Source organism: Pelodiscus sinensis, chromosome 2, assembly GCF_052426305.1.
Source record: "Pelodiscus sinensis isolate ZL-2025 chromosome 2, ASM5242630v1, whole genome shotgun sequence".
NCBI classification, from domain to species: domain Eukaryota; kingdom Metazoa; phylum Chordata; order Testudines; family Trionychidae; genus Pelodiscus; species Pelodiscus sinensis.
The window spans coordinates 59,223,613-59,243,932 of record NC_143053.1 but is presented as its reverse complement, the minus strand read 5'-3'; the positions used below and the strand labels follow the sequence as shown (position 1 = coordinate 59,243,932).

General features: G+C 44.6%; 1 protein-coding gene across 3 annotated transcripts in view; it reads right to left on the bottom strand.

The window, feature by feature from the left end:
• CPA6 (carboxypeptidase A6) overlaps nucleotides 1–20,320 on the bottom strand; it is a 111,267-nt gene that overhangs the window by 48,647 nt on the left and 42,300 nt on the right. The window contains exons 2-3 of one of the 3 annotated variants that reach the window (XM_089776233.1): nucleotides 8,832–8,907; nucleotides 73–216 (exon numbers count right to left, since the gene is read on the bottom strand). In XM_089776233.1, the coding sequence (XP_089632359.1) occupies nucleotides 73–216; nucleotides 8,832–8,907 (220 nt within the window). The remainder of the gene's footprint in view (nucleotides 1–72; nucleotides 217–8,831; nucleotides 8,908–20,320) is intronic. The other 2 variants (XM_006131487.5, XM_089776234.1) reach the window with 2 other exon arrangements.

Genomic DNA, 20,320 nt, shown 5'->3' with positions numbered 1-20,320 from the left:
CATAAATATTCATTAAAGATCAGATCCCACATTCCACCAGGTTAACTCGCAAAAAGTGAAATGGAAGCTTACTTGTATTTGATGTTTGCTTGTTGCAGGTAGGATAGCAGGATTTGTGACCTGTTCCTTGGAACATGTACATCTGTGACTGTATCCACTGAGATGTGGAAGATGCTGCTGGGCTGCCACAGATCCACCTATAGTGCAGGAACCAACCTGTAATTCATATTTATTCAGTGTAGGTGGGGAAATCCAGGAGATAGCACGGTTGTAATTATCTTCTATGTATCTAATATGGCAGGTCGTTTATTAGCATCATGAGTGTTTAGTGCTCTGGACAAACACTACTTAATCTCAGTAGATAGATCACTCAAATTTTATTTTTGATACAAAAATGTTTCACTACCAGTTTAACAATTTTTTGGCTGGTCTGAACTACCTGGCAATCATAATTCAAGAGAGCTTTAAATATCCATCACTTTTCTGTATCATAATTCCTATGCACTGTATAATTTTTTGTCAAAATTCCTCTAAATATTTCACATTCCCTCTGTATCAGCTTCCCTATAGACAGAAACTTTTATTTTCATTTTTATTTTTCAATGGGGCAATACAAGGAAAGAAAACTGAGGAGAAATGGAAAGTGTTCATCAAGACGGTGTTTGAGGTACAATATGCTTTCCAATGAAGATTAACCAGGATTACAAAATGCAATCAATGTTTAAGAAATGGGCATGTGGAAGATATAAAACATCAGATTGAGGAGAGGACTTGAAAAGATTACAGTATGAAACAGAGTAAAATGATTCAGAAATGCAAAGGTGGAGATTAGGATGAAAGGAGGGTTTCATACAAGGTTAAGAATCAATCTGAATTTTTTCAAGTACACAAGGACAAAAATGATACAGAAGTTGCATCAAAAGAGATAGTGAGGCATCAGAATATCTGAATTTGACCCATATTTGAAGGCAAGATGAGGCCCATCCAATAACATTAGAGGAAATAGCAAAATGAGATGGTTACCGTAATGCAGATATAGTTAAAAATCTTTTTCTAAACACAGGAACTACCAATGACTAAATAGAACGTAATGCAGTATTTGTAATTTAAATATATTTGGCTAGCCTATTTTTGGCAAGCAAATGTGGTAAATTTGAAAAATGCTTAGAAAGTTTCATCCCAGGTTGCAAACTTTTTAGAAGTGTATAGAAGTTTGAAAACAAGGGATTATAATTAAAATTGTTCTGTAACCTGATGTATAATGGTCAACTGTCAGCAAAGCACAATAATAAACATACACCTTCAATTTAAAACTAAAATATTTTATACTTAGCTACTGAAGATCTAGTAGAAAGAGCACAAGTTTAAAAAACCCTGTGCCTCGAGCTGTGTTAAAATCATTGGTGAGAATAATTAACAAATGAGGATCTAAACAAAACAAGCCATCTTAAGACACTATGGTGATGAATTCCATTGAAGGACTTGTAAGTAAATGCTCAAAATAACTGCAAGATCCTTAAGACATTTTTTAACAAAACGTGTTCGCGAAATGAAAATGGGCAAAATTACGAGACAGAATTTTTATATTCCATCATTTCTTAAATGAAATTTCAAGTACAGGTTTGACCTCTCTAGTCTGGACTTCCATAGTCTGACAACATCTGTGGTCCGGCATCCACGTGGATGCTCCCGGGCTGGAGCACTCACAAGGAAAAGGGGGAAACTACACTCAGCAACTCTTCCCACACCCTCCCAGAGCTTCTGGAGCACTGCAAATAACTAATTTGCAGTGCTCAAGCTCAGGGAAGAAGAGGGAAGAGGAGGGATGAGAGGATGCTTGGGGGAAGAGGCAGAGTGGGTACAGAGCCCGGGACTGGGTTGCCAGATGGTTTAACCAAAAATGGGAGGAGTTCTCCCAGAGGTGTGACAGGATGTACGACACAATCTGCACCCTCACATCGCACATCGGCCATGCAGCACACTACAGAATGGCCTTGCTGCATCCTCCTGGCCTCCCTGCCGTGCCCATGCCCCCTTCAGCCACCATTCCTGCTACCCCACCAGCCGCCCCTCCTGCTGCCATTGCCGTGCCCCCTCCTGCTGCACCGTGTCCTTCCCACCTCCCCATGCTGCCTGCCCCAACCCGGCCTGAAGGATGCCGAGGCCTCCGCACCCACAGAGGCACTGGCAGGAGCCACCCCTCCCATCAATAGCTCCCCCTCCCAGTTCAGAGCCCCCTCCCACTACCCACCCTTCTTCCCTATTGTAAATAAAATTAGTTTACTCGTGTTTAAATAAAAAACTGTTTTGTTTATTGTGAGGTGAGGGAAGTGGGGGGGGGGGGGAAGGGGGAAGGCTGGGAATGGGAGGAAGATGTGGACGGGAGACAGAAGTGACCCAACTGTGGGGCCTGGGAGAACATCTCCTTCATGGCTTCCTGGATGCGTACCCCATCGTGGTGCGCCTGCCGTAGGGCGGCTGCGCGGGGCTGCTCAAACGCCCGGCCCTTGCCTGCCATCCACCCTGGGAGGAAGGCTCCCCCTTCCGCTGCACTATGTTGTGCAGCACACAACATGCTGCCACAATCTCAGCGATGTTCTGCTCACCCATTTCAAGTTGGGTGAGCAGACAACAGAATCGTGCCTTCAGCTATCCAAAGGCATACTCCACCTGGTTGTGGGCCCAGTTCAGGTGGCGGTTGAAACGTTCCCGCCTGGGGTCCATGCATCTGGTGTATGGCCACATCAGCCAGGGGATGAGGGGCCAGGCTGCGTCCCCCACAATGCAGAGTGGCATGCGGACGTTCCCAACCGCTAATTCCCACTGAGGAAAGGAAGTGCCCACCTCCATCCTGCGAACAGGCTGGAGTTTCTCATGATGCGGGTGTCATGTGCCCGGCTGGACCACCCCACATAGATGTCTGTGAAGCAACCACTGTGGTCCTTGAGGGCCTGGAGCACCATTGAAAAGTACCCCTTCCAATTGATGAAATGGGCCTCTCGATGCTCTGGTTCCTGGATGGGGATGTGGGTCCCATCCATGGCTCCCCCGCAGTTGGAGAACCCCAGGACAGTGAAGCCAGCCACAGTTGCGTCCACGTCCGCAGGTGGATGACCCTCTTGAGCAGGATGTCATTGATGGTGCAGACAACTTGCAGAAGGGCTCACAGAAACACAGGGGAATGCACCGAATGAGGCAGGGCAGGTGCATGAGCCCTTGGGGAGTGCCCCCCCACCCCCCGTGATGCCCTCACTCCAGAGTTCCTCCCCACAACAGCAGGCCTGAGTGAGGGAGGGAAGGCACAAGCCCCTGGGTGACAGGGCTTCCCCCACTTCCCCTGCCCCCCGCCAGCCTGGAGTCTTCCCTTCCCCCGGGCACGGAGTACAGCCCTCTCAAGGGCCTTAACTGCACCAAGACAGCACCCACTGTGGACCTGCCCACCCCAAACTGGTGTGCTACTGAGTGGTAGTTGTCCGGGGTGGCCAGCTTTCACAGGGCGATGGCGACCCTCTTGTTCACAGGGATGGCAGGTCACAGCTGGGTGTCGCATAACAGGAGCGCAGACACACAGGTTCAGGAACATCTGCTTCCACATCCTGAAGTTCTGGAGCCACTGCCGGTCGTCCCACTGCATGGTCAAGCCCAGCCGGTCCCACCAGTTGGAACTGATGTTGAGTCTCCAGTATCGCCTTTCCACGGTTGGGTAGGGATGCCACAGCAAAGCACCACATCCAGGGAGAGGGAGTCCAGAGTGAGCTCGGTGTTGAGTTCGTGCAGGAGTAGTGAGGCAGCATGGAGCAGAAGCTGCACACACTCCAAAATGGCTGTGTGGGGCCAGAGCAGGCACAGGGCCACCCTTGGCTCCATGACACAGCAAGGAGAAGGCAAAACATGGTGTGGATTCCAGAGTTACACTTGTGTAATTTAGATCAGAATCAAATTCGATGTCTACAGCATCTAGCTACATGTGTACATGTGTACAGCTCTCTGTTAGGGAGCTGGATCCACACTATGTCTTTTCTGCAAATCTCTCCTTGGGCAAAGTAGGCATAGCCGCATTTATGCTGAGGGGCTTTGCTAGTGAGTGCATTTTCAGGCAGGCTTTTATCCTCTGAAAAGTTATTTCGCATTTGCCTTAGGAACTGTAAGGTACCAACTGATCCTTTTCCCATAAGTTCCCTGAACAGCAGAGCCAGGATCAGTTTAGGGATTACAATGTGAGCAGCTGCTGTAGAGGCAAGACAAATAGAAGAGAATGGGGGTGTGGCCACTAGGTCTGTTATTTTGGGCCCTTCCATTACCCGAGGGAGGATCTGTGTGCACTTTGTTTATTTTTGTAAAAGCTGTTGGAGATTCAACTCCATCTGTTATACCACAATTACCATGGAACAGCAGCTACAGGACTTAGTTTACAGATGTAACCCAGAATATCTGATAAAGAAATGGCTAGACAGTCATTGGCTTAGGGGACAGTAGCAATTGGCCTTAAAGTTTCAAATGAAGTAGTTCTTCATGAATGGTATTGACCAAAAGGGTCCCAAAGCAGATAAATAGCTGATGAAAATAGTTCTGCGAATCAAAGTAAACTTCAATTGTCTGGAAAACACTTTGGAATGTGGCGTTTGTTCCAATCAGTCAACTGGATTAAAGTGATGAAGGATTTTATACATCAACAACAGGACTCTCAATTTATCCTGAACAATGGAGAGCAGATGGCAAAGGACAAACCACTGAGATATGTAATGCAGAAGAATGCTGGAAGGATGACAGAAGTGGTAGCCAGTAAGCTAGGTATATACTGCAAAAATTGTGAGTTTTCATTTGAATTGTTAAATAATTTGCTTTCACCATGCTGGATTCCCTAGTCTTCTAAGGTCACTTAGGCTACGTCTACACTGTGGTGCTATTTTGGGATACTGGAGGTTTTCTGAAATAGCTATCCCACGTCTTAACAGCGCCCCCTTATTTCAAAATATAATGGGCTCACTATCCGATGGCCCTGTAAACCTCGTTGCACAAGGAATAAGGGACGTTTTGGAATAGCAGGTTATTTTGAAATTTGGCACTGTGTAGACAGTGCCAAGTTATGAAATAAGCAATTGCAAAATTGACTTGAAATAAGCTATGCAATTTGCGTAGCTCAAATTGCGTAGCTTATTTCGAGCTATGGGTGCAATGCAGATGCTCCCTTAGTAGTTTAGAATGGATTTAAAAATGCTGGAAACATCCAGTGGAAAGTACATGTGGCATAGGGAAAGTACACAGGGATGGAAAGCTAAAGCAAGCAACTTCGTCACCACTAGCCACCTCTCTCTGCACTTCTGGCATAGGGAAGATGGGAACAAACAGGTCAGATCTAGGCAGCAGGTGTGCACAGGACAGGTATATAGCGAAACAGACCCCCCCAACACACATACACTACTTATCTCTTCAGTGGCATAAGGTCCAAGGAACTTATATCAGTGGCAGAAGTTAATGTGGGTCCCCTGCTGCTCTAGTGGAGCCGGTTGACCAAGGATCAGGGAGCCGAAGTTACTTCCCCAGTGCAACCACTTTCAACTACATCCTATTGCAGGTGTGAGGTAATGGTGAATTAGCAGTAGTGTATTGAGGCCTCCCTTGTGCTCACTTTCTGAATAAGTTTACTAGTGGGAATTATTGGCATAAACAGGGAATTTTAAGCAAGTATTAGAGAATCTATAGCGAGCACATTTTGAATTGTAAGAGCATTCTTACTAGAATCTTGATTAACAGTTCTGCTCATCCCCTCAACACTGTGTGTCCAGTCAAAGCTATCCAACTCTGTTTTCAATACTGAATACTCACATAATCACATAAAACCCAACACCCTTGCCCTGCCCCTTCTCCAAGCCCTTACCCCCATTCACTCTGAATCCAGTCCCCTCTCCCTCCGTAGCTCACTCTTCCTCACCCCCCACTTTCACCAGGCTGGGGCTTGGGGTGCAGGAAGAGGTGTAGGGGTGGGGCCGAGGAGTTTGGAATGTGGGAGGAGGCTCTGTGCTAGGGCAGGGAATTGAGATGTAAGAAGGGGTGCACTGTGAGGGCTCTGGGAGAGAGTTGGGGTACAAGAGAGGCTCAGAGCTGGGGCAGAGGTTTGGGATGTAGGGTGCGGACTCCTGCTGGGCGGTGCTTCCCCAGGTGGCTCCTGGAAATAACCAGCATGTCTGGAGCTCAGGGATGGCCAGGTGGCTCTGTGCGCTGCCCCTACTTTCAAGAACCTCCCTTGCAATGCCCATTGGTTGTGTTTCCCAGCCAATGGGAGCTGACAAACCTGTGCTCGGGACGGGGATAATGCAAAGAGATGCCCTGGCTGCTCCTGTGCCTAGGAGCCAGAGGGATATGCTGGACAGAGCCAGGGTAGAGGGGGAGCACTACTAGCCTTGTAGTAGCCTATTAAAATCTCTGATTGGTTTCAGTAGCTTCTGGGAGATCAAGGCCAATTCTGGGAGACTCTCAGCCAATCCAGGAAGATTGGCAACCCTATACTCACAATGAACTGCTGGCAAAGAAGTCACAGGCCAAACTCAAATAAATAATATATCTGAGGAAGTTGTGATTTGCCAAGCGTGTTAAGTCTTGAAATTATTCTGAGTTTTATTATGTTGTACGTTGGTTCCAACTTCATTTGTTTTTCCCCTTGAGGCAAAGAGGATGTAAGTAACATGATGCTAGGGTGATATAAATTTACAATCCAGACCAAAAAAGTATTCAAAGTAGATGCTTCTGAATACACTTCTGAGTTCTTGTGTCTAAAGTGTTGTAATACGAGATTCCCTGAAGGCCAATATAAAAGAGTACATAATTAAAGTAATTGTACATTAATGCTCTAGCTTACGGGTTTTCATTTGCATCTGTCACTGGGTTGATGAATTTGTAGAGACAGAAATATGTCTGTGTCTTGTTCTTACTTTTATTGTACATGAATGTTTACTCATACATTGGTTTCTATTTTTAATTTCTGAGTGTATTAACAATATGGTCATGGATAGATGCAGGGCTCAAGAATGAAAGTTGTTTCTTTCTAGGAAAAGATTGGTCCCTGCTCTGAGAAACAGTGCATGCTCTCTTGCATGCTTTCCCTCTCTGTCTATCTCTGTCCATGTGAATGATAAATTCACACAGAGACCATGAAGGTTTGCAGAATTCCTATGGCCTGATTTTCAGAGGGGCTGACTAGCTGCAGCTGCCACTGACTTTTGCTGGATTTGTGAGTGCTCAGCATTTATTAAAATTGGCCCTCAACTGTGAAAAGGGGTTTGGCAAAAGGCAAAACTGGATCAGCGACAAGGATATATCCATGACCATGTAAACTCACTGACATCCCCAGTTTACCACTCAGATAGGTGGGAAGTGAAGCAGCTGCATAGGGAGCTGCATTTGTGAGGCTTCAGAAGCAACCAAGCTTAGCTTGTTTCCACAAACTGGGTTCAGGGACCAGGATTTAACCCTGTGGTGAATATTACTATGTGCAGGTACATTTCCATTTATTAAAAAGAATCTTCCTTTCAACCTTTTTAGCTTATTATATTGTCCTAATCAACCACTTTCTAATTAACCCGTTAGATTCCAGTGCACCTTGCCAGAATTGTATTACCCTGTTTTAAGAGTTACAGCATGTTGTTATTCAAATTTCTATTGATCCCTCTTTGATGGAAATGGGAGAAGGAATCACTCTCTGAGAGTCTAAGGGAGCAGTGTACTGAGAGAGAGCTGGGAGAGGTGCTTTCTGGGGACTGCAATAGTAGAAGAAAGAAAAACACATTTGTTCCCTTACACAGAAGGGAATAAAAAAATGCATTCAGGAACCCCAGAAGTCCAAAGAAGTTGTGGAGGTTGGTATTTGCTTTATTTATCATTTATTTGTTCAGGATGAACCTCTCTGGTCTGGCAACATCCATAGTCCAGCATGATTTTAGTTAGCTGAATGGCCACTTATTATTGGAGTGGCCAAGTTTACTTCAGCCCTACAATGTTTGCTTACAGCCAGCAGTCCTGGTTCTCAGTGTTCTGTGCTGTTATTTAACTCTAATTTACCACTAAATGTCTTATAACCTTGTAAGCAGTGTCAGTGTCAGTAATGCTTCTAGACAATATTGACCTCCTGTGGTACGCCAAATTCTCTGGTTAGGCATTGGTCAGGTCCCATGGGTGCCAGACTTGAAAGGTTCAACCTATATTACAATAATACCCAAAATTGTTATTTAGTACCAAAGCCCCATTGTGCTACTGGTAACTATTGTAGAAACATAAACAGACTCAGACTGTAAGCTTTTCAGGGCACAGACCAAGATTATTCACAAGAATCCTCTTCCAGGTACCCATAGTGCCAGAGCTCAGTGCATGTGTGTGGTGGCCCTCTTCCCAAATTACCTTGTGTCACAGAGGGCTATGAGAAAGGTGCTGTGCATGCCTTCATCCTTCACTGGCTGCCCCTTGTTAAGCTCTGCTGGAGAGGCTGCATTCTGGAGAGTGCTCTTATGCTAAGCTGAGGCAATAGCTATATGGACAAACAGGTGGAAACTTTGTTCTCCCTACTTTAATTTTCTTCTTTTTTAGGGGGTGGGAAATATTTTATTTTTAATCACTGTGAAGAGTATGAACTTGGATGAAGTGGGAATTCTTGCAACTCTATTGCTTTTAAACTGAGGTCTCCAATTATCCTTGTGCTCCCCTTTTGTTCTCCCCACTTGTATTTTCAGTTGAATGTAACCCAGGGCTTGAAATAGTCACCCGGGTGAAAGGCACGTGGATTAACCCATTTCAGCCCTCGAGAAGAGTACTTGTATTGAAGTGACAAAGGGTCAACGCACCTTGAGCTGGTGAAATATGGCATTCAATGCTTGTGCTTCTCTCTCGCTCTCTGGAACAAGTCGTATTACTTTATCACTGTTGGTAAGAGAACATTGAATTGAAGCTTTAAGGACTTTTTTCAACAACCGATCTCAGAAGTAAATCTATCATACATTGTCCATATTCATTTTTTTTTTTGGCTTTCTAAATACTATTAAAATGACAGGTGAATTTGAAATCCGCTTTCAAACCTGACCTCCCATGACTATGCACCTCCCATGCCCCAAAAGTAAGCTGATTATAGGTGGGGATGGTAGCATCTTGTTCCCATCACAAGACCCTTTTTTCAGTTGCTTATATACTATAAACTATTTGGTCTGAAATTTCCCATGCCATGTGTCTGCTTCAGGCTGGTTTTTTTCTGGAAAACGCTAGCCAAAATAGTAGACATTCCTGCAAAAAAGGATAGAGAATAACGTACTCTTTTGCCAGTGTTAAGAAAATTCTGGCAGCCTTTTCTTTGCAGAGCTCTAGAACCCGCATTCTGTGCAGCAGGGACTTGACATTTGACCTTTGTGTTAGGAATGTGTCTTATGCCAGCCTCATAAAAATCTACTCAAATGTGGCCCAGCTGAAAAATTGCAGTTCACACATGTTCAGTTCAGACTTAGATTTTAGCAGCTTAATTTTCTGAAGATTTCACCTGCATTGAGCATGCTCCGGGCTGGGATAGACCATGATATTCCTTATAGTCCTGGGCTGCTGCAGACCAGGCTGGGTGTGGATCTGTGTACTTAGCGTGACCATACTTACCAAAGGAAAAACAGGACACTGTGCAGCAATGGCCCTAGTCGCCCACACGAGAGCTCCCTCCCTCAGGCTGGCATCACTGCTTGCACAAGCTCTGCCCTACATCCTCCCTCCATCTCTGGCACAGCACCACTTAAACTAAAATGAAATCAGATTGCTGGCACGTAAAATTAAAAAGATTGTAGATGAATATCTTGGGGAAAGCTGATAGGCCCAGAGGAGTACACGGTTTGGACAGAGATGCCCCATGGGATTATCTATATCTCAGTATAGAAGAGAGGATAGACATCGATAAAATACAGGTGAGAACTGAAGAGAAACAGTTAAAGGAAAAAGAATCTGAATCGATTGCATCATATGAAGGCAGGCAATTAAAAAATGACAAATTTTATAAGTGCTTAGGATTGCCAGATGGTTTAAACAAAAATACCGAACACCCTCCCCCCAAAAAACCAGGAAAAACATTCTGTTGAGGAAAAAAAAGGGGAGAGACAGAAGTTGTTGAGGAGAAAAAAAAGGGGGGGACCCTGACAGCAGTTAAGAAAAAAAAAATCAGCATGGCGCCTTTAAGAAGAGGCTTTTTTGCCAGTGGCCAGTTTGTTTTTCTGTTCCAGCCACAAGACAAACCCCTACAGAACCAGGTAAACAGAGGAGTGGGGAGGCGTCCGGGGACCTGGCGAGAGGTCCGGGGGCTGGGCCTAGTTGCTGAGTGTGTTGTAGGGTTGCCAGATGTTCTGTATTTTCGCCTCCTGGCAGGGGAAAAAAAAAGAAAATACCAGACATTTTAGGTGTCCAATATTTTCTGAATTTTTTTACCGGACAGGAGGTGAAAATACTGGACTGTCTGAGTCAATACCGGATACCTGGCAACCCTATAAGTGCTTATATACAAATTCTAGAAGTCTATATACTATGAGGAGTGAATCTGAGTACCTAGTATTAAATGAGAATATTAATACAATAGGCACCACAGAAACTTGGTGGAATTATGATAATCAGTGAGACATGGTAATAACAGGGTACAAAGTATATAGGAATGGCAGAATAGATCACTGGGGAGAATGGCACAATAGGCGAAAGAAAACATATAGTCAAATATAGTAAAAATCTTAAAGCAATCAAAGCGTACCACATAATCTCTCTGGACAGAAATTGCATGGTTGAATATAGCAGTAAGAATCCTTAGGGGGGCAGAAATATCAAAGAAGTCCATCACTATAGTATTTAACATCAGAAAGGCGAACAAAACAAAAATGAGGAAGCTAGTTAAATGGAAATTAAAAGGAACACGCACAAGGGTGTAATGCCTGCAAGCTGCATGGAAGCCATTTAAAAACACCATAATACAGGCTCAAATTATAAGGGTATCCCTTTTTTTTTTTAAATAAGAGGATAAAAAAAATGCTGCCATGTGATAAAAACAAAGTAAAAGAGGTGGTTAGGGACAAAAAACACATCCTTTAAAAATTGGAATTCAAAACCTGAGGAAAATAGAAAGGCGCACACATTTGGCACGTCAAGTATAACATTTTAATAAGTCTGGCCCTCTTCCTCCCCACCCTGTCAAAAACTCTGAAGAGCAACTAGCAAAAGACACTAAAACTAATAGGAAAACATGTTTGAAGTTCAGTAGCAGCAGGTAGCCTGCTAAACAATTGGTGGGGCCAGTGGATGATTGAAGTGCTATAGGAGCATTCAGAGAAGACAAGAAGACCATTGAGAAGAAACTAAATGAATTTTTTTGTGGTGATAAGATCGTACGAATGACCATAGTGGGTCAGATGATAAGATCGTACAAATGACCATACTGGGTCAGACGAAAGAGCCATCTAAAACCCAGTATTCTGTCTTCTGACAGCATGTAGTGCCAGATGCCGCAGAGGGAGTGAACAGAACAAGTAATCATTAAGTGATACCCCGTTGCCCATTTCCCAGCTTCTGACAAACAGAAGCAGATGACAAAAGCAAATCTGACACATTTACCCTGGGACTGAACAAATACATGAACTGGATGGGCCATTATATTCAATACCCAAATGACATCAAAAGCTAAATATTGGCCACAGCCCACTCTATTAGCCTCATTTAGCATGGACACTATAATTAACAGGTTTTTTTTCTTTCCCCTCCCCTCTTGTTCTGCTGTAAATTTTGGGTTTTCTGTGCCCCTCTGTGCCTCTTGCTCCACTCATCTGAAAAAGTGGGTTGTGCCCATGAAAGCTCATGATACCATGTATACTTATATTTTGTTAGTCTCTAAGGGCACGTCTACACTGCAGGGCTAAAGCCAAAATAAGCTAAGCAACCTGATCTATGTCAGTTGCATAGCTTAAGTCGAAATAGCTTATTACAGCTTTTGGTGCTATCTACACAGCAGGAAGTCTGAGAAAGAGCACTCTTCCTCCGACTTCCCTTACTCTTCATAAAATGAGTTACAGGAATTGGAGTAAGAAGTCCTCCAGCTTGCCATTATTTTGACATTATGTTGAAATAACTGCTTGTAGTGTAGCTGTGGTCTATGTTATTTCAGAATATCTTCAGTTATTCCGAAATAACACTGCTGTGCAGATGTGTACCCTAAAGTGCTACAGAACCACTCTTTCTTTTTAAAGTTTTTTTAAGCTATAGACCCCCTGAAAAACGTAAAATAGTTAGACCTGGATTCATCAGTTGTTACAATGCCGAGTGACCTGGCATGGTATAGACGTAGTTTTCCTTTTTTAGAACTAACTCATGGAGTTCTAAACTGGCCTTTGGATTTGCCTCAGCGGCTACATCATGCCCGACTTGATTAAAGATCTGCTAGAGAAGGGAAAATGTCAGTGTAGACAATGTCAGACATGGCTGGTTGTGAATGATTAATTGCTTGACACAGTGCTTGAAAATTTCTGTGGCCAGGCCTTCTCCTAGAGAGTACAAAGAAAGCACTTTAGCCTACTTTACACTGTCAGATTTTTATGAAATGATGCATAATCCACTCTAGCAATCCAGACTCATTTTTGTGAATGTAAGATGCTGTAGCCAGACACAAAACCCCATCCTGTTTTTCCACGAGCCCCATCTTGTTTCCCCCCCCCCAGAGAGCAAGAGAAAGGCAGTCAGCCTTTGATGCCCTGGGAACGCAGGTGTGGTGCCTGTCCCTTATTCTACCATAAACAGAAACCAGACAGTAAATGGGCTAGCTGACGACTGGGAGGCCTCCCGTCGCCGTGATGGCTAGTATCAGTAATTGACACGCCTGCACTGTCTCGGGAGAGGAATCTTCGCCCATCACATACCAGAGGTGCCCATTGTCTGCATCTTCCCAGGTGTGAATTATGCTTTGCACCCTTCGTGGGAAACTTGGCATTCAAAGCCATTTTTCCTGATTGGCCACTTAAGACCAGGAAGAAGCCCATGTGACCCAAGGGGTATAAAGAGGGTTGAGTTGCCCACCCAATTTGAGCTCCAATCACCTACACCTGCTGGCAGGTATTGATTGTCTCCCGAGGTCCATGGGACGCCCAACCTCGCCCTACTTCTTCCCGAGGGATTGAGAGAAAGACGCTGGCCACGCCAAGTCTGGAACGCAGGGGTGAGAATTGTACCTGCAATGTGTTTTCTTTATGTGTACACTCTAATTGTCTCTCTGTTGTAAGTTAGTTACTTTATTATAGTTTTCTTAAAGTCAAACTGCTTCATTTCTATTGTAAATCACCTTTGGTAAGGTGATTTTGCTATAAACTTTGGGAACAAGTGGGGTGCCCTCATTCACTTATAAAATATATATATCTATATACACTGAACCAAGTTTCTTTATTTCTTTTCTCTTTCTTTCTCCTATAAATAAGCCAGTGCGTGTCAAGCTTCTGACTTGAACCCGTGCTGCTGTACCCGAACCGAACACAAACAAAAGAACTTCAGCCGGTCATAAAGGGACAGATATAGGGAGAGCTTGGGCGTTTGAATTTGTGTCACACCCAGGTGGCAAAATTCAGTTGGGGCGCTTCTCAGTCTCCCCGAGGCTGCCCGCTGCGAAGGAATTATGAAATTCTAGCAGCTGAAATCTGAAGCGTAATAAGCTCTCCCTGTACACTTATTGGGGCGCCTTTCAACCTCTTCCAGGTTGCCCACTGCAAGGGACCCCCGGTCTCAGCAGTTAAAGTCTTAGGCGTATAGTACACACATAGTATAGGAAGAGCTTGGGCGTTTGAATTTGTGTCACACCCAGGTGGCAAAATTCAGTTGGGGCGCTTCTCAGTCTCCCCGAGGCTGCCCGCTGCGAAGGAATTATGAAATTCTAGCAGCTAAAATCTGAAGCGTAATAAGCTCTTCCTGTACACACTGGGGCGTCTGTTAGCCTGTTTGGCTACCCTCTGCGACGGGACCTCGGTCCTAGCAGTAAAGTCACGGACGTTAAACTACTTTTCAGGGTGCCCTCCAGCCTCCTAGGCTGCCCGCTGCAACGAGACTCTGTGTCTCAGCAGTTGAAGACTTGGGTGTAACACACACGCACACACTGCCCTGACCGTCGGCTGACAGATGCAAAGTGGCAATTCCTGAAAACAGTATTTTAATACCAGTTTTTACAGCTACATCAAAAGGCTCAATAACTCTCAAGAAGCATTCTAGCATTGCTCTTCTGCAAAAGAGCACAGGTATCAGACTCTTTAGTACACCTGGTGTCTACTCATCAAAGAAAGCAGTCCTGAAGTTGATTTTTGACTCCAGATCCTTTGTATATCGTTCACACTAACAACAAAACAAAATTTTCAATACTTTCTATGCAATCATCCTTACTATAACACAATGCATTTAATACAGAGATTCAAAAATCTACCACACAAACCAGCCAGATGACAAAGTCAATCAGCCATTGGTTGATGTGAGAGATATATAGTGGATCTCTCAATAAGCTTCATAATCAATGCCCAGGTGAAATTCCCAGTACATATCACTATTTGCTGAGAAGAGGGAGGTGTTGAGGGGTGATTATCTGGGTGTGATCTGGGGACTCTACTAGAGAGTTCCATCTTTCTTAATAAATAAATGGAGATTGCCTATCTCCTAGAACTGGAAAGGACCTTGAAAGGCCATTGAGTCCAGTCCCCTGCCTTCACAGTAGGACCAAGTACCATCCCTGATGAATTTTTGCCCCAAATGGCCTCCACAAGGATTGAACTCACAACCCTGGGTTTTGCAGGCCAATGCTCAAACCACTGAGCTATCCCTCCCCCTGTCTGGAGAGTGGATGCCTGATAATGTGAAAATCCCTAGTCTGGCTGTTGGAAGAGAAAAACATTTGCTTTTTTCCTTCTTTGCCCTCCTGGCTCTCAGTCTCTACTGTCTTTTTCTGGGGACAGAGCACTGCTCTCCCGTATGAATAATTCCTGTATTGACCTTAGATTTCCCAAACTACAATAGACAGCAATTGATATGACTCTGGTCAGTTTCACAGCAGCATGAGAGGTTCAGATTAATGAAACTGGACAGAAGAGTGTGTGACAGACTCCCCCTATGCTTTAAAAGAACTTACGGACATGAATGCATTTAGCTCAGAAGTGCTTTGAACAAATTGCTTCATGTAACCTATCAATCTTCATGTCATAGTCATCTGGATCTGTTTATCTTATTTTCATGTATGTATCATTCTTGTGTGTGAAATTAGACATGTGGAGTGCTTTATGTTTTTAGATGTGTGAATGAAAGCCAGCATGAGTGTTACCTTCAATGTCTTGATGACCAACCGTTAAACAACCTCTTTTATCCTTAAGTCTTAGCAGTGGTTGGTCTGCAGAAGTCACATGTCCACCCCAACTGGCCAGATGACTTCTGAGGGAAGGAACCAAAAACCCCAGAGTGAGGAATATCCCTGGTTTGGAAAGGTTAACTGTACAATAAAAACAGTTTTAGGGTGAGTTTGTAATAAGTTTGTGTACTGAGGTTTCAGTGTTAAAGTTAGCTAAGCGTTTTCTATGATTTTGAGTTTGTAATCTACTTTGCTCTGCCTGTTCTCACTCCTACTGCTTGTACTTAATAAAATCACTTTTATTTTCTATCAAGCCCAGGGCAAATAATGTTACCTGGGAGGGGCAATCAGTGTGTACATTCCCCCTTTCATTGCTAAAGGGGGCATACCTAAATAATTCCTTTGGGGTTCTGATCCCATTTGGGGAGTGGTATCCCGGGAAGCTGGGCCCTAAACTGCACTTTCCTTGTACTTGAAGAGATTCAGCATCTGTACTGCTTGGGAGGGGAGGGGGACATTGAGCTTAGCTTGGTGCCTTGGCTGGGGGAGACAAGCAGAGCCGGCCCAGCAGGACCGAGCTGTGAGAAGCCCCAGAGAGCAGGAAGGCGAGTGTCAGTGGCCTTGTCGGCCCTCCAGGGAGGGAACCCCCAATGGGTCTTCTGTGACTGCACCCCGTCACAGGGTGTTCATTACATATTTGAAAAGTCTATGAACAAATGAGATGCTAGAACTGTTGGGTGATGCAGGAAGTTAGCAATCCATCAGTTTATATTGCAAGGGTATCTCTGTACGCATAAGGGATAGAGACACCTTTATTTTTTAAACAAAATAAACAAACAAGACTTATGTTTTGCAGAAATTGATGACGTAGGACCTCACACTTACCAGAACAAGTTGTCCATTTACCAGTGGGAACTGGCAAGTGGAATTTTCAAGCTATGATATAATGGGCTGAATTGAAATGGTGTAAACAAAAATGAAGCCATTTGCACACCCTCATAAGCAAACAGCAATATATTAAATGGACTGACTAGATGAAGCTGGTGGATGAGAAGCAGAAGCCAGATCATTGACTTTCCTGGAGAAATTTTCAGCAGATAAACATTTACACACAGGGGGGAGGGGGAGAGGGAGGAGCCAGTTGTCTTGGTGGGAGCTGGTATATGCAAAGAGCCGGCTTCAAAGCAGCGTGTACCAGCTCCCACCTGCCCCCCACACAAGCTGCAGCCTCTGATTCAGAGGCAGCAGCAAGGGGTGAGAGCAGTGGCTCTGCGAAAGCTGGCATGCGTGGGGAGCTGGCTTAAAAACTAGTTCCCTGCACATATTGGCTCCCGCCTGCTCCCTCACATCCCACACTGCTCCCTCTCTATCAGAGGCAGCAGTGGGAGTTGGGGGAGGGGGGGAGGACAGTTTGGTGGGAGCCAGTATGCACTGAAAGCCAGCTTCCTGCATGTACCAGCTCCCGCCTGTCCCCCTCACTTTTCAGGCTGCTTCTTCTCTAACAGAGGCAGCAGTACAGGGAGTGGAAGGGGGCAAGTGGCTACATAGGAGCCGGCTCTCCATGGGCACTAGCTCCTGCCTTTTCCCTTGCTTGCTGCCTCTGCGTCAGAGGCAGCAAGAGGAGTGCCTGTTGTTTGGATATACGACCACACTGTAGTGTGTGTGTGTAGCTTCGTACAGCTGGAAACAGGACAAAGGAGGGGATCACTGTGTGTAGGAACCAGCAGGGCCTAGATATTCCCTGTCTTCCACTTTGAACATGTGTCTGCTGCTGCAGGTAAAGTGGCAAGCAGTCCCCTGAAGGCAAACTCTCTCTTCTTCTGTATTAGGTTGCCCTAGTAAAGCTACTCAAAGGAACTGCTCACCTATATTTGGTGATGGGTTGTGTAATCCCCAATGGATGCTACTCTGCCTTCATACACAGTACATAGCCTTAGATAAGAGGAGAGAAGGAAGGAAATTACCTGGTGACCTTGGACAAATCACTTAGGGTATATGTCTACACTGCATGCTTATTTCGAAATAACATGTCTACACTGCAGGGAAGCCTCAAAATTAGTCTGAGGCAGGCTTCCCTAATGTAGACGTGCTATCTCGATTTAGAGCCCCAGGAGACATGGGGAGGAATAACTTAGAATGGCCCTGGTGAGGGGCTATTTCGAAATAGCAGTAGTGGAGTGTCTACACATGCCTTATTTCGAAACAGCTATTTTGGAATAGGTGTTATTCCTCGTAGAATGAGGTTTACAGATTTCAAAATAAGCTGTTGATTATTTCAAAATAACAGAATAGCTGTGTAGATGCTCATATTGTTATTCCGAAATGCAAGTTATCTCGAAATAACAGTGCAGTGTAGACACATCCTTAGTCTCTTTGTGACTTAACTTGCCACCTGTAAAAAGGCAACAGTACTTTCCTACCTCATAGGGGTGTTGTCAGCATAATACTTCTAAGATTATGAGGAACTCTGGTGATGTCATGGGGGCTATATAAATACCACGGACAGCCAGATAACCATAAATATATATTTTAAAAGGCATGCAAGGTTGGATTTTTATGTTTATTTTCTTGACTAAACCATGCAATGCTGTGTCCCTTAAGGTGCTGCACACATTGGGATGCTGTGGAGCACTTCAGATCATACTTTAAGCCTATAAGGACTTCAGACTTTCTGGCAAGACTTAGGTCATGTCTACAGTGGTATTATAAGACTAGGCAAGACTTGCTGCTGCTTGTTGGTAAAACATTACAGAAATGTAAACTTGCTTTTGCTGGTAACAAAAGAAAAAAAGGATATAATGTAATCTCTTCGTCCATTTTTCCGTAACATTACACTTGTGTAAAACTGCACTTGGACAGTGGTGATTCCCTGCCATTGCTCAGTTAGGTCTCACAATGTCTTTAGGAAGATGGCAAATATCAGGACTGTATGTGGGAAAATGAGGCTCAGCTGGATCAGTGTTTCAAACTGATCACCTAAAACAGTGGTGGGCAACCTGCGGCCCGAGAGCCACATGTAGCCCATCAGGGTCTCGTTGGACCAACTTGATTTTCATGCAAACCTGCTCCTGGGTTCACAGGTGACCTTTGGTGGCCAGGCTGGCAGCTATCCTGCCATAGATGGCCGCGTTCCTCCATTTAGTGTGGAGATCATGGATACTGGGGGCATCCCTCCCAACCCTGAATAAGGTCCATGATCTCCACCCTGGACCAGGAAGGCGCCCGCCTTCTCCAGCCCCTGTCAGGCTCCTGGGAGCTGGCAGACTGCTCCTGGGAAGCGGTGGAGGGCTGGCTGCAAGTGGCTTGCTGGCTCATGTTTTGGGGCCACTGGGTCAGGGGCCCTGGTGGACACTGCTGGCTCTGGGCTGGCAGGCTTGGAGCTGGCACTGTGACCAGGGTCTACCCCTTTAATGGCTCTGGGGCTGGAGGAGAGGAGAATAAGTTTCCTGGTTGTGCCCAGAGTCGCCACCAGGGCTCCCTGGGAAGGGCTGGAGGCCCCCTATTTCAAATTAAGTGTCTACACAGCACTTATTTCGAAATAGCTATTTTGAATTTGGCGTTACTCCTCATAGAATGAGGTTTACCAAATTTGAATTAAGCGCTCCGCTATTTTGAATTAATTTCGAAATAGCGGTTTGCATGTATAGACACTATTAAAGTTAATTCAAAATAACGGCTGTTATTTCGAATTAACTTTGCAGTGTAGACATACCCTTAGATCCCTAGAATTGACATGTCAAATTTTTGGACATTGTAATGCCAAAATATTTATTACAAGATGGTATTATGACAAGATACAATTTTAAATACATGGCAAAATGAGAAAAAATTAGAACAAATGGCCAGAACTCATTTTAAATGTCTAATAAATGTGGAGCAAATTACACTGACTTCAAATCTGAATGAAATATCTGATCTAGCAATAACTATAGCTGAGCCAAGTGCCTCTAATCCCTTTGCCTTGTCCCTGATAGAAGGTTAGGCTAGCAACAATAGCCACAACATTGGCCCCAAATTAGACCTGAGTGACGAGTCCTTTCATGGATCATTTGTTCCATACCAGCTGTTTCCAACACCTGCTCCCACAAAACTACTACTATCTGGGATTGTCTTTCATTTGCTTGCAATAGTTTACTTCATAAGAGATCTTGGAGCTAAATATAGATTTTGGAGGGATCGGGAGGACCTTGAGATAGACTATTTTTCATTCAGAAAGTTGTTTTCCTAAAAATAAACTCCCTTCCCCTTTGGTGTCTGTGATATAGAGCAGCCCAAGTAAACCACTACCGTGATTTTCCCTATAAAGAATTTTTTCCTTGATGAGTTACTCTGCCAGATAACAAAATTCCTTACATAATATGCAACTGCTAATCTCTTAATCTAATGGTGAGGGGGGTCTGTTGATCAGAAATAATCCCTGGGAGTCACAGATAAATATAGCAGCGGCCCACCAGGGGCTAGTTCTGGGGAACCGCCACTGTTTTATTGCCCACCCGAGTTAGACCCTCAGTATGGGAACAAATGCGAGCCAGCCAAGCACCAGAGAGTGTGCTTGATGTCACCTCAGAGTATTGGCTCATCCTATCCACTGAACCATCTCCAGCCCTGGCTTTCTCTGATACTTCAGAGGAAAGAAACACACACAACCACAAACCAGATACATGAAAGAGAGAAGAAATCCTTTCATGGACCCTGCATGTGGCTGGCTGAAGCCTTTAGGAACGAGCTTTTAGAAACATAAGATATAAAACAGAAGTGAACTTATGGTTGCCCAGCCCTTGCCTTCTACCATCACAAGAAACCCCATGATACAATCATATTAGTACATTTGTTCAGCTCACTCTCAAAATAATTGTGTCCTCTCCCCTCCCCCCCTCCAATCCTATTGTGATGCTTGTCTAGAACTTCACTCCTCTGATGATTTTGGTTGTGGTCAGTTACACCCATTTTTTTGCGTCATCATCTGTCCTT